This window comes from Rhinolophus sinicus, linkage group LG09 (assembly GCF_036562045.2).
Source record: "Rhinolophus sinicus isolate RSC01 linkage group LG09, ASM3656204v1, whole genome shotgun sequence".
Taxonomy (NCBI): domain Eukaryota; kingdom Metazoa; phylum Chordata; class Mammalia; order Chiroptera; family Rhinolophidae; genus Rhinolophus; species Rhinolophus sinicus.
The window spans coordinates 73,589,583-73,603,971 of record NC_133758.1 but is presented as its reverse complement, the minus strand read 5'-3'; the positions used below and the strand labels follow the sequence as shown (position 1 = coordinate 73,603,971).

Below are 14,389 nucleotides of genomic sequence, written 5' to 3'. Positions count from 1 at the left end.
CATTATTTATTCTTTGCTCTGAAAGTTTTTGAACAGCTCTTGGCAAAAAGCAATAAAATTCAACCTAACATATAAAATGCAATCATCCAAAACAAAGTTAAAATGATCTACTACAAAGGCATACTAAGACAAATGGGAGAGAGAAATAAAATCCAGAACCAATTTTTTGTACTTAAACTTATAACTAAACAAGCCAAAATAACCATATTGCTTTTATCTAATGCTTAAAAAGGGTTTTTTCCTATTTGAATTAATATCAGTTTCCCAAAGATTGTTCCATTCCCAAATAATGCAGGCCATAGGGCTGGAATTCTACAAATATTTGTTGAATGAATTTACACATTTCATAAGAAACAGATGTCACAACTCACTTAAAGTAAGCCCAAGCAGCTAATGATACTATGATGGAAGCAGAAAGTAAAGAACATTTATGCTGTATTTAATCACAAAAGTATTTCATACTGTGAAATGGTTTTTAATAGTGTATCATTTAATTTGCTGCATTTTCAAGGTTTAGTGTACTATACGTTTCTAAACCTTAATATGTGTGTGCCTCACACTGAACCATTCAATCAAAGCATTTCTGTTCTTACAGTAATCTTCTGAATATATTTCTTCTGCTAATAATGGATTATAGACTATATATCCAAGATTGTTTCATACTTTAATGCAATCTACTGTTACAACTTTAGTCTAGACTTTGTAAATGACACAAACTATTGCATATTTTGTAGGTACTTGTCAGTAAATAGTTACGTGAAGGACAGTTTTCTAAGATCAGAATTCCCTTTAAAGGCAACAGAAATTCTGCTGTATGTGCATATAAATTAGGAGAACTGAGGTTATATAAAAATAGCATCATCAATTATTTCAAGTCCAATGATTGTAAACTTTCTAAGAGTTTGCAATCACTTTTTATTTATTTCTGACAAAGGAATTTCATCATGAACATTACCAGATGAAAATGTTCATAAAAACATTATTATAAGGTCACACTGAACCTGATCTGAATAATCGTATCTTCAAAAGAAGAAATGCACTTTAAAAACTCTCGCTACATACACAGGTGATCGATCAATAATCAAAGTTTGATCACTCTCCAGGAAGCACGTTTCCATGCAAGATAATGAAATAGTTTAACGCACTATAAACAAGATTCCAGATGAACATTTAAGTTGTTTATATAATAATGTGCTAGGCATTACATACGTGAACGTGTAAAACATAACGAGTGCTTACTTCATACAAGGCACTGTTTTGAATATTTTATCAATAAGATTATGGGAGGCTTCATGAATATAGCAAAGATGAGATACGTCTTGAAAAATGCTCACGAAATGGATGAACGGGAAAGACCCAGGAAGATCACCTAGTCCAGAGCTCTGCCGCTGGCATATGGACCGGCCTGTGGGTCAGCAGCAAGGGCATCCCCTGGGAGCCTGAGAAATGCAGAACCTCAGGCCCACCCAGACCTACTGAATGAGAAACTCCATTTAAAAAGATTACAACTTATTCCTGTGCGTATGAACATTTAAGAGCTGCTTTAGGAAAATGAGGTGAGGACATGTGGAGTAGCAAGAACATACAATAAGGACAATTATGAAAACAATGTAACTTCAGAGCAGAAATGTAAAGATAACAGAGAATGCAATGCAAGGAATATTTTGAAAATTCATGTTTTTTTTTAATCCTCTGCATTTACATCAATAATGGGAAAAGAGGCAGATAGGGTGCATTAGTGCCATACAGATAAAAATGGACGAGTACAGAGGCTTACTTTCCTGGTATCACATGGTCAGCCCGTAAATCTGGCAGCCACAGAGTAATCAGTGGTCCAGCAGAAGCTGCAGAAGGCAGATGGGGATAAGGCAGGCAGGGAGACATCCCTCTCCTGATCTCCTCTTCTGGACGATGCTTCAGAGGTGAATGGCATGCCAGGGAAAATGAAGAGATTGCTAAAGGCAGAGGGTCCTATTTGGGATCCTGGGAGAATTGGTGGAACGGTGTGGTTAAGCGGAGGGAACACCTGAGCTCCTCTCTCCCCAGCACCCTGGCACCACCGCAGAATGGATGCAACATATAATAATTTTCCATTTGCTGGAGGTGACCGGAGAAGGCAGAACACTCAAGATAGCTAAGAGCTTGGCTGCCACATACTGTCTCTTCAGCAAAGGGCTGCCAGGGAAAACAGAGACTGGGAAGTCCATAGCATCCATGAGAGACAAAAAAAGGGTCAAGACAGTAAGAGACATGGTCCTTCATGGACCAAGAAGGATACTCACACTTAAGCAGTAGATGCCAGCAGGCAAGAAAGTAGCTGGCTGCCAGGGAAAAGGCACGATGGAAGTCAGTGAGGATGCCCAGAACACGACTGGGAGACCCTCCCCCGCCACACACACACACACACACACACACACACACACACACACACACCATATGAGCAAAGATTGGAAGGCGGCAAAAAATTGCACAGGAACAGAAGGAAACAGTTACGTTCAGTGTCACTGGATGATAAAACATGAGGCAGGAAAATAAGTAAAATACTTAGAAAATGAAGTCACTGGAGATTATGACAATTGTGTGTGAAGGCAAGTAAGTCAAGGATGGGTGGTGCCACCAACTAAGAAAGAGAAAACATGAAGGAGCAAGTGGTTGAAGAAGGGGGTGAGAGATGATGCCTTCAGTTTTGGAATAGTGTGTTAGTTAAGGTAAGTTAGAAATAAACGTACCCTCCACCCTCAACCCTCAAGACTGAAAGGAAAACTGCAGTTGACTTAGGGTGGGCAGAATTCCCTCAGACAATGTGCTGGTTAGTATATGCTCACAAGAAAAAGTTACAAGAGACACAATCTACCTACCATGAGACACAGTCAAGTAGCAGTACCCCAAAGACCTCAAATAATAAATTTTTCACAAAAAGACTGTGCAATAAGTATGGTATGATGAAAGTGAGTTTTGGTAAAACCTAGAAAATATAAAAATAAACAATTTTTAAAAGAAAAATTAGAAATACTTTCTAGAAGTAAAAATGTCACCATTAATTAAAAACTCAATATATTAGGGACGGCCCGGTGGCTCAGGCGGTTAGAGCTCTATGCTCCTAACTCCGAAGGCTGCCGGTTCGATTCCCACATGGGCCAGTGGGCTGTCAACCACAAGGTTGTCAGTTCGATTCCTCGAGTCCCGCAAGGGATGGTGGGCAGCGCCCCCTGCAACTAACATTGAATACGGCACCTTGAGCTGAGCTGAGCTGAGCTCCCAGATGGCTCAGTTGGTTGGAGTCCACAAGGTTGCTGGTTCGACTCCCGCAAGGGATGGTGGGTTGCGTCCCCTGCAACTAGAAAACGGCAACTGGACCTGGAGCTGAGCTGCGCCCTCCCCAACTAAGACTGAAAGGACAACAACTTGAAGCTGAACAGAACCCTCCAAAACTAAGATTGAAAGGACAACAACTTGACTTGGAAAAAAGTCCTGGAAGTACACACTGTTCCCCAATAAAGTCCTGTTCCCCTTCCCCAATAAAATCTTAAAAAAAAAACAAACACCTCAATATATTAAAGCCAGATTAGGTTTTCACTAAATAGAGAAAGTGAACTATAAGCTATGTAAGTAGCATGAAAAGACAAGGAAATAAAAAACTGGAGAGAGGTTTAAAGATATGTATGTTAGAAGGAGAAGCCCGCCCTAATTATAAAAAGAAACTCCAGAAGACAGAGAACAGCCACAAGATATTATCTCTGCAAAAAAATAATTTGGTGTGGGTTACATGAGTGTATATTTCTCAATACATCTATATCATTGAAAAAGTCCAAATTTTTAAAATAAAAGGCAATTTAAAGAGTGAAAAGTGGAAAAATAAAAATGGGAACACAAACTAGTATTTTTAGAAGTTTAGCTGAAAAAACGGAAAGATTAACAATTATTTAAGGAGAGTATGAACAGTTTTGCTTGGATTTTATTATTGGTAATGCCAGGCACTACTTAATGTTTATGGACCAGGACACAAGAGTCTTTAAAGAAGTGAAGGTGGTAAAGAGAACCAGGGTGGGCGGAAAGGTCCTGGAGGCAAGAGGCTGAATGAGGGGAGCAAGTACTCAGTGCTGGCCTTGAACTTGGGGAGCACCATCCGGCAACTTTGCTGACTAGCATCACGACTTTTTGCAATCACGACACATCCCATGCACACATTTCTGGATCTGGTTGCTGATGACATTGCTGTGCTCAGTTTGTGTGAACTTGGTGGATCAATTTTAAATTGAATAGAAATAAACGTAATTCTTGAAATTAGATTACCTGCAGAACTACTGATAAGAAGGCAATTTTCTTCTAACTCTTATTATATTGATTTTAAGTGCAGTTTACTTACAGGTTTAACGCCTGTTAAATACCTAGGAAGGCTGTCGTCAAATAAAAGGCCACGTGTCAAACAAGAAAATATGTAATACAGATAAGTAAATTTACTTATTTAAAATAATTCTGGACTGGTCCTTAAAAAGGCAAGGTAAACAGAAGGAATTCCAGGTAATTCAGGTCTAAGTCTTCAGGGAGTCCTTTGAAAATTATTAAGTCCTTTGAATATTATTACAGATGGAGTGCTTTGCAGTTTCTATGTCAAGGTTACTGCTCCTTTTCTAGAGATGCTGCTTCTCTCTTACAAGTAAATTCATGGTAATTCTGGAGTTTTATTAGGAATCTCTTTGAGTCATCAGTACAGGGAATTTCAAAAGGTTTTAAAGTTTGTGGAAAGTAATCATAAATTCCCTTGAGAAATGGCACATTCATTTCAATCAACTCAAATAATGTTTCATAATTTACATACCAGCTTTGTTTTAATTTCAAGAAAGATAAAAGGAAAGTTTGCAGGAAATGACTGCATTTATTCTAAAAATGAGTAATGAAATGGAGAGAAAATTACTTTTAAATCATCTGTGAAGTTTTTCAGTTACTTAAAATTCACTCTCTCTAGAATTCCTACCACAGCACACATATTTAGCTGGTCTATTCCCAGTGGGGACAGTGTTAACAGAAATCCAACTGGTATGAGGAAGCTATGGTGGGATCAGAAACTAGAAATTAAGATTGATTTTGTATTTCTTGAAGACTTTGCTATGTACACTCTTTGCTAAGAAGAGCCAACAAAAGGATTTAATATCTATGACCATAAATGGATCAAATCACAAGGAGGCAGAGAAGGAGGGCTCACCCCAAAGAGCCTCTAAAGTATTTATAATAACAGCTTATATTTGTTAAGAACTTACGTGCCATGTCCTGTTTCTAAGTACTACAGATGCATTAAATTCCTTTGTCCCCCAGCCCTATGAGGTAGGCACATTATCCGACATGTATAGAAAAGAAAACTGAAACTTAACACATTGCGTACGGCGGGGTTTAAATCCCTCGTGAAAATTCTCGTGATCCGTATGCAACGTGTTAAAGAACTGGGATAAGATGACCAAGGTCTCAAGGAAAACATTTTATTGCCAGAGTTCTGGGTCAACAGCTTTTCCCAAACTGGAGAGTCTCTCTACAGAGCTAAATAAATCTTGGAGGAATAAAATTCCTTATACATAGAGAATGTAAGAAAACTAAATTCATAGATAGCCAAGTCTCTTCTAAATTGTAAGTTACTATACAGTAAGAATTTACAGCCAATCAGGGTCGAAAAGTAAGCTCAGAAACACATGAAGGAAACGGAACGATTTCTAACCACCTCTGAGAGGCGTGCTCCCACCCCCCTCAATTCACAAGATCAACAACTGAGACCCCAATATTAGAGGTCCCTTCCCAGTATCTATTAAAATACCACGTCTTCCCTCTTTGCCAATAGGAGGAATTATTTTTGTGTATATATCTTGTTGCCCTAAGTAGCTTGTAAATTCTCTTAAGGTTTTCATAAACCTAAGGCATAACCTGACACTAAGAATACAGAACACCCTTTGCAAATATCACCAATGGTAATTCTCACCACATAAGGACAAGCAAGACATAAACAAACACTGTGGTGAGCTTCTGAGCACGCTGCGGGCTCCCAAAAGCCAAATTTACCATCACATCATCATCCCATGGGACAGATAACTGTGAGAATATATTTAATGCCTCCTTCTGTTACCATTTGCATTTTAAGAAAGCAATCTAATAACATGGAGTAGCACTGTAACAATCTTGTTGAAAACAAAGTGTCCAGAATATTGAAATATAAAAGTGACATTTCACTCTATCATTTAATTTACCAAGACTCACAATATTTTTCTGATCATGCAACAGAATTTAGGCCCCCCAAATTAATTCCATTTTTTTTTTTTTTTTTTTTTTTTTAGAAAAAAAATGTGTTAGGAATAATGTTGATCTTAGTTACTCTAACCAGCAAGATATAAAAGAGATACACTGGGATACATTGGGCCAGAATTCACTAAAATTACCCAAGGCACACGGGAAACTTTTATCCTTTGAAGGCCTACTAGTCAAAATTAATGCACATTCACTGAACCTGTCATTCATCTAATCAACGTTTATGAAAGGACAACTATGTACTACCCCAGTAAGTGATAAACAAGTCAGACAGATTCATGCTGAGATGGAGCCAACTCCACAGACGCAACAGACAATAAAAATGTAAAGGAACAAGATTTCAAAATGGTGTAATTATGAAGGGAGAGGAAGGAAGACTAATTCAGACTGGATGGTCAGGAAAAACTTCACTGAAGACAAAGAACAGTCTTATTCTTTCACACTACGTCTCAAGTGAAAAACACATCACGAATTCAATGTGAAGCATCAGAAACTGGTAATTTTGCTGTTAGCATGATGGTCACAAAAATTACAAAGGATTGAAGAATACAAAATTGCAGTCATTACGCATTCCCTAAAGTTACCCATGAGATATTAATAAGGATATCTGCAAATGGGATGCTACTAAAACAAACATTAAAAAATATATGTATGTGGAAATGGCTTTGGAATTATACAATGGACGAAAGAATTTTGAGGAGCAGGAGAAAATGCCTAGAATGCCTTGATACACTTTTGGAAATACAGATGTTAACGTCTCTCCTAGTGAGAGCTCAGAAGGAATTGAGAAACATGGTAGAGAAAATATATATGATCTTAGGAAATATCTAAATTGTCATGAACAGACTGGGAATAGATATGCGAACTTTGAATGTACTACTGGTGAGGGCTTGGATGGAAAGGAGGAACATGTGATTAGCAACCAGAGGAAAGATGATCCTTGTATACAGAGGCAGAAAGTTTAAGTGAATTAAGTCCTTCAGTTGTTTAAATGAAGAGATTTCCAAGAAAACTGTAGGTGTGACCTGTTTTTTTATGCCGGTTATAGTAAAATGGGAGAGCAAAAAGATAAATTAAGAGAGAACAAAAATGAAAAGAATGCTGTTAAATCACCATAATTCTACAGACAAGAAAGAGGCTAACAAAATGACTCAGCTGCAAACATGTGCTACCTTTCATTAAAAAGAAAGGATGACTCCCAGGGTGGAGTCCACGGCCCAGAAAGTGGGGCAGAGTCACAGAGGCTTATTCCCAGGCCTTGAAACCTAATGTAGTTTGGAAAGAACATGAGACTAATGACTCCTTGTTCCTTTCCACTTTCTCCCTTTTTGAACCGAAATGTCTATAACTGCCTGTCCCATCATTCTATTCTAGGAGCAGATAACATGTTTCCTAGTTCCATTGGGTTGCAGATAAAGAAGAATTTTGCCCCAGTATGGATTACACCCAGAATCTCACCCATAACTGAGTAAGATCATGAGAGTTGGATGAGATTTTGGGCTTTGACTTGATGCTGTAATGGGTTAAAACTTTTGGAGACATTGATACTAGGTAAATGAATTTTCCTTGCAGGATGGACATGAATCTTTGGGAACCACAGGGCAGATTGTGGTAGGCAGAATAATAGTCCCCAAACATGCCCGTGTCCCAATCCCTGGAACCTGTGAACATGTCACACTACATGGCATAAGGAACTTTGCAGATGTGATCAGAGATAAGGATCTTGAGCTGAGACTTATTCTGGATTATCTAGGTGGGCCCAATGTCATCACAGAGTCCTTGTAAGTGAAAGGGAGGCAGGAGAGTGTGCTACATGAGAAAGAGTCCATCAGCCATTGCAGGCTCTGAAGATGGAGAAAGGTGCCATGAGCCCATGAGAGCTGGCAGCCTCCAGATAGAAGTTGGAAAAGGCAAAGGAAGGGATTCTCCTCTAGGACCTCCAGAAGAAACTATCCCCTGCTGACATCCTCATTTGACCCTGCGAAACCCTTTCTGGACTTCTGGCCTCCAGAAAGGTAAAAAAAAAAAAAAAAATTATATATATATAGCATTGTTTTGAGTCGCTAAGTTGTCATAAGAAGCATTCATTTAAAAAATATCTCTGCCCTATTTCTGTTAAGGTTTTCAACTAGTATTTTACCAGATATGAGAGAAAGCAGCCCAATAAGCACAAGATTAGGTGCAACCGACCTTACTTCATTAGGCTCAAATGCCATCTGGGATCTGAGCTTCACCAATGTCACACTCTGGGAAGTCACACATTGGGTAACTACATTCCACAACATGTGACCAAGAAATATGTGACCTAGAAATGTGACAAATACATTCAGGTCCTCCCATGTGAATTTGTGGTATCTTGAATTTTCCAAAGCAGAGAGATGTGTAACAAAAGAAAAATTAAGATTGTGGTTGGGTATTTAATTTTTAAAAAATTACAGCAATCTTTTTCAGGTTTAAAAATATTATCTCCTACTAACTCCTATAAAATAGGCATTATATTCTCTAAGCTCTTCTACTAAATCCTATAATATTGGCATTATATTTCCTATCATGGATAAATTTAGCAAAGCTCACGCTCTGTATTTACATGTAAAAGAGACCAAAATAAAGATCAGAATGTGAGATGTGTCCTAACAAAAAACAGTTTCAAGGAATAGCACTATAACGGCAACAAAGCACACTCTTCCAATGAAACAGCCATTGTCATTTTCTCTAATTCATCTAATTTATCATATAATAGAATGACTGTTAAAAGTTCTCATAAATATGGAAAAAGAAATTTTAAACCAAACAATTTGCATTTAGATACCATGCACTTATTTTGGGCCATAATAACACTATTACCATTCCTTTTTTGTTTACGTTGTTTGGGTAGCTATTTATTCCCATTGACACTGAAAAAGACAAATAATAAAGTTTATATTCTAGGTAAGTCCTAATTCTACACAAGGTATTACCACAATTAAGAACCAATGATGCAAAGTAAATGGGTTGTTAGGGATACAGGATGACTTATAAAGACTCTGCCCCTAACATGCTCACACTAGTGGGGGAAGCAGGCAGTAAGACTAAGCAACACCAGAGTCCAAATCTGCTTTACCATATGCCAACTGTTACTATTTGGAGGAGGAGAGCGCCCTGAGGAAAACAGTGTAAGGACAGAGGGATGCCAGGTCTAGAAAAAAGTTTTTATTCTGTAGGCCATGGAGAAATCAACAAAGGTTTCGGAGCAAAGAATTATCATGGTACCTATGGTTGAAAGAACAGCTGGAAGCAAAGAGCAGCAGCAGGACAGCCAACCTGGAATGAAGCTGCCAAGCAGACAAGAAGTTGGAATTGTAAATGTGAGAATGAAAAACAGACGATACAAAAAAAAATCAACCCTCTTAAAACATACTTTAATACCACCTGTAGCTTCTATCAAAGGAATTGCTAATACAAGATGGTGAGTGAGCAAGAAGCACATAACCCATGTTGAAATCCTAGGTTCATTTATTCAAGAAAAACAGGCTTTCTGACATCTAAGATCCTGAGCCAATTCTAAGGAAATAGCTCAAGTAATGCAAAACCCAAAATCCCTGCAATTCCAGAATTTCTCAACCAAGGAAGTCATAGGGCAAGTATAAAGGGAGCAAAAAAAGATTAATGATGTAGCTTCTCAAACAGCTGGTTGGTGGCAGTAATGGAAAAATATTTACCAAGCAAAAGAAATCTAATCCCTCATCTCACTTTCACTCCACCTATAATATTTAAACCAAGCTAAAGAAGGAGATAAGGGTGTCGATTTTTATTTGGGTTTTCTTGTGAGGATGAGTGGAATGCAGGGAAGGATAATGAGCTAGAGTGAAAGAAAAGTTCAAAGCTTTAGAGTGAAATGACTTAGGAAGAATTAATTCATGAGATTTTACTCATTAACTCCTTACATCTTTGAAAATTATAATATCATATTTAATAAGTACCCATATGTATGATATAGTCTCACTGAATCAACAGGCTAGGCCTCATGATACTTTCCTTAGAAGGATGATAAATTGTAACATCCTCAAAGATATAACAATGAAAAAATGTTTTCACCTGAGGGAATTAGCCATGCATAATGGAAAGAAAACTTTCCTTTTTAAAATAAGTTTCTCTATTTACTACTGTTTTCCTAATGCTAAAATCTAAAAACTAAACCTAAAGCCCTGAAACACCCAAACCCTGACCTAATTTCCTTTAGGTCAATGATTACATTAGGTCCTTTCTTTTTAAAGGCCTAATTCACTGGATAGGAAAATACCTCAGACTGAAAAAAAAAAAAAAAAGTTATCATAGACACCGTGTACCAAAATCTTTTTACTAATAATGTGCATCTTGTACCTGAATCTCTGAACTCAGATGTCTAAAAACATAATAGGTCTTAAGAAAAAATGTAATATGATGAATTACTTAATCCACTGTCTTATATGCACTTTGGAGGCACTGTGCCTTAAATAAATTTTTTAAAAAAAATCATCTGATGAGAAAAACAATGAAGAGGAAGAAGACCTAATGTAAATGGAATTGACATTGGTTGTGCGTTACCTAGAGACCATTTTATATTTCTAGTTGATTCAATTGCTGTGTTTTGTAGGGAATGATTTTATTGAGCTGCTTAAACATCCAAAAAAAAAAGAACCAAAGGTCAACACTTCACTGCTAAAGTCAAAAAATAAATGTTTTCAAACATTCCAAGGATTAAGATTTATGAAATAAGTAAGCCAGCATTCTGTTTATAGGAACTAGGGTGTTGGAACTGGGCAAAAGGGTAGAGTAAGACAGATAAAGAGGGGAGGAAGAAGAGTGCTGGGCCAACAAGACAAAATTTCTGTAGAAAAGAGATGTAGGAAAAAACAAAAAGACTAAAGGTAGAAAAGACAGCTGAAGGAATTCTCTTACCTACAGATTTTAAAAACCATTCTGAAATATTTCTAATGTCACTGGTATGGAGAATCAAAAAATCCGTTATTTCTTCTGAAAATCCCTGCTCTGCTACACCTCTCACAACTCTCGCTATTGTTAGCTGTAGAGATGCAACTTTTGGTTCTACATTACACATTCAACTTTATTTAATTGTTAATCTAGAACAGTGGTTCTAGGCCTGAGGTTAATTTTTGCTCCCAGGTGGCTTTTGGGGGACTATCTGGAGAAATTTCCGAGAGTTACAGGTTAAAGGGGGCTGCTACTGGCATCTAACCAGGTAGAGGCCAAATATACTGCTGAACAACCAACAACGCACAAGACAACGTGCGCATCAAAGAATTATCCTGCCCAACATGCTAATAGTGCTAAGGCTGAGAAACAGTGATCTCTTCTGAATATGAGGAAAAGCCTACTCCTTGGACCTGTATCCTAGTCATCTCTCTCTGACATACATGGAATTAAAGCACAGACCACCACCAGAGGACTTATTTTTCAATTGCTTTAAACATGGTAGATGGCTGGTTCAAACTACAACACACTGAAATGATATTATCAGGAATGCAGAAATGCAAGAACTTTTTAATCCTCCTTTTGTTTCATTTCTGTCAAGCACAGCACATTCAATTCATAAAAGGAGAACCTACATGTTTCCATACCAAGGTGTTTCTCTTCTGCGCTCAATGTACTAAAACATACACTGACCTTGGCAAAATAAAGTATTTCTCATGAATATATAAACTTAGTAAACGGCATTAAGAAAGATTTACGTTGGGAGTGAGGATGAAGAAAGCCACCCAGGTCTTTAAAATGCAAAGTTATTTCACAGTTTGCTTGCAAATGACTCAGAGCATTATTACTTTTAGTCATGCCAAGTTTGCTGCTTCTAAGCCTACAAGTAATAGAGAGAGAAAAAAAAACACCATATTTCCTGCAGTCATTAAACCAATGAAACAGAAGCTTACTGAAAACAGATTTGTGCCGTATTTCTTTTTTATTATAACTGTTACAAAAATAAAAGCAATAGCTCGGAGTGCAAATGAAGATTCTGAGAAACCTTTCATCTACCTAAATACCTACAGCGTGTGCGGGGGGGGGGGGGATACGGGGGGGGGGGCGGGGGACAAGCAAACAAAAGGAAAACCTAACTCAGACATCTACAAATCTTTCGCTGTCAATATTTTCCTAATGTACCCCTCAGTCAACACCCTGGCTTTCTCTTTCTGTTATCTCCCTTGAAACAACCGGAAAAGACCTCCACACAGCGTTTCACCAAGAGCACAATACTAAGAACAAATAAAAAGCCTTGGCGTCGTACCCAGAAAATCTCCTTCATCAGAAACCATGGCAGCGGAGAGAGAACCCCGTTGTCCGGCGCAACCCTTTCGTACCTTCACATCGGTTTTGACCGCTCGAGTTCTCTTACTAGAGCAAACGTTACCCAACTTTGATGGTTTCCCGGTCCCCACAGTAACAAGAATCAAGCATGCAGCGTAGTAGCCTACCTACCTCTTCACGCAAATGTCATCAGGTAAATGTTACCAGTGTTCCATCAACACTGAGTCGCCACAGGAAGTTAACAGGAAAGACATTTCAATCCCACAGAGGCCCCACAAAAGGTGCACTGATTTCACAAAATGTGGCACTCTTGACGTGGGAAAACGCCAACCGCGACACGACACCATGTGCGAAGGGTTTCGGGGTGGGAGGTGCTTTTATTTTCTCGTCACGAAGGCCCCTTTATCTTTATAAAGCTAAGCTAACTTCAATGAAAAAGGGGCTCCTCAAGCTCCGCTCCTCGGCTCCCCGCGGGGTCCACACCAAGGCACGCGCGGGAAGCTCCCGCGCCACGGCCGGCGAGTTCTCACCGGCCAGGAGGCGGGAGAGAGGCAGCCGCCCCCGCTCCGCACCTCCCAGACAAGCTCCCGCTGGGGAACCATCCTGGGCGCTCGGAGACGCGCCCTCGGCCGCTGTGACACGTCCCCTCCCGGGTTCCGAGCGCCGAGGGGCCCGCAGCGTCCCCCGCCGCGCGCCGCGCCCAGCCCGCCCGCCCGACCCCCGGGGCCGCGGGGCGCCCCGCCGCCCTCACCGAGCAGCAGCAGCTTGACCTCGCGCGCCGCCTTCTCGCCATCCTCGCGGAGGTTCCGGTCAATCATCTTACTCCGCTCCACCGCCGCCTTGTCCTCGGCGCTCAGCGTGCAGCCCATGGTGCCAGGAGCGAGAGCCTGCCGCCGCTCCCTTCAAGTCCGGCGCGCTGTCTCGAAACACAGGTGAAAGCTTTCTCTCCCGACGCCGGCCACAACACTCCCACCCACTTCCTAAACCGAGCGAGGAAAGCGAAGGAGCAAACAGCGCCGCGCGGCTCTTCCCCACGGCCGGGTTCCGCTGCTGGCGTCCCTCAGCGCCCCCGAAGTCCCGGTTTTGAGGCTCTGGGCACAGCGGCTGCCACCCTCTCACCCGTAGTCGCGCTGCAGCCTGGAGAAGCCCGGCAGAGCTCGGCGTCCTCGCGCCGCCGCGGCCCCGCCTCTGCCCGCCCCTCCCGCCACCGCGGGACCACTCCCAGAGCGCGCTCCCGCGCACGCACGTGCCCTCGGACAGCGCCCCCTCCGACGGGCGCGCGCGCTCCCGCGGGTCCGCTGACTCCCGCGCCGCGTCGCTCGGTGGTCACCGCCGCGCGCGCCCCGTGGCAGAGCCCGCGGAACCTCAAACTGTCCACGAGCTCCCCTACCTCGCTCCCTCCGCGGGAGTGGGATAATTTCTGCCCGTTTACTCACGCCCCGGGATCTGTGCGGACCCGCTTGCCTCTTCGGGTTTATGGGTGGGAGAGCTGCCAAAGTTTGGTAGCCGAAAAAAAGCTCGTCTTGGGCGTTTGAGCATGCCCAGCTCCGGCAGCCACGCAAAGGTTCTCGAAATGTAAACCTCTGTCGGCTGGCCTTCAGGACTGTGGGAAATAGAGGGAGCTGGGAAGGGAATGGAGCCGTGGCGGAAACAGAAAGCAGAGATGGTTAACACTGGGAATCAGGAGAGTGGAGAGAGGATAGGAGGTCACTTCCTTCAGTTTGTCTTTCCTTCGTTCTGTTATCCCTCCCCTTCCATCATTCCCTCCTTCCATCCTCACATTGCACAGGCAGAGAACATTTTGAAGGATTTCCTCATAACCTGA

General features: G+C 41.0%; 1 protein-coding gene across 2 annotated transcripts in view; it reads right to left on the bottom strand.

Moving 5' to 3' along the window:
• The window catches only part of GNAI1 (G protein subunit alpha i1), an 83,108-nt gene extending 69,092 nt beyond the window's left edge, over positions 1-14,016 (bottom strand). Inside the window, exon 1 of one of the 2 annotated variants that reach the window (XM_019713052.2) lies at positions 13,316-14,016. In XM_019713052.2, the coding sequence (XP_019568611.1) occupies positions 13,316-13,433 (118 nt within the window). In that variant the 5' untranslated portion in view covers positions 13,434-14,016. Of the gene's footprint in view, positions 1-12,735; positions 12,825-13,315 lie in introns of those variants that run through there. The other variant, XM_074340655.1, reaches the window with a different exon arrangement.
• Between the last annotated feature and the right edge of the window lie 373 nt (positions 14,017-14,389).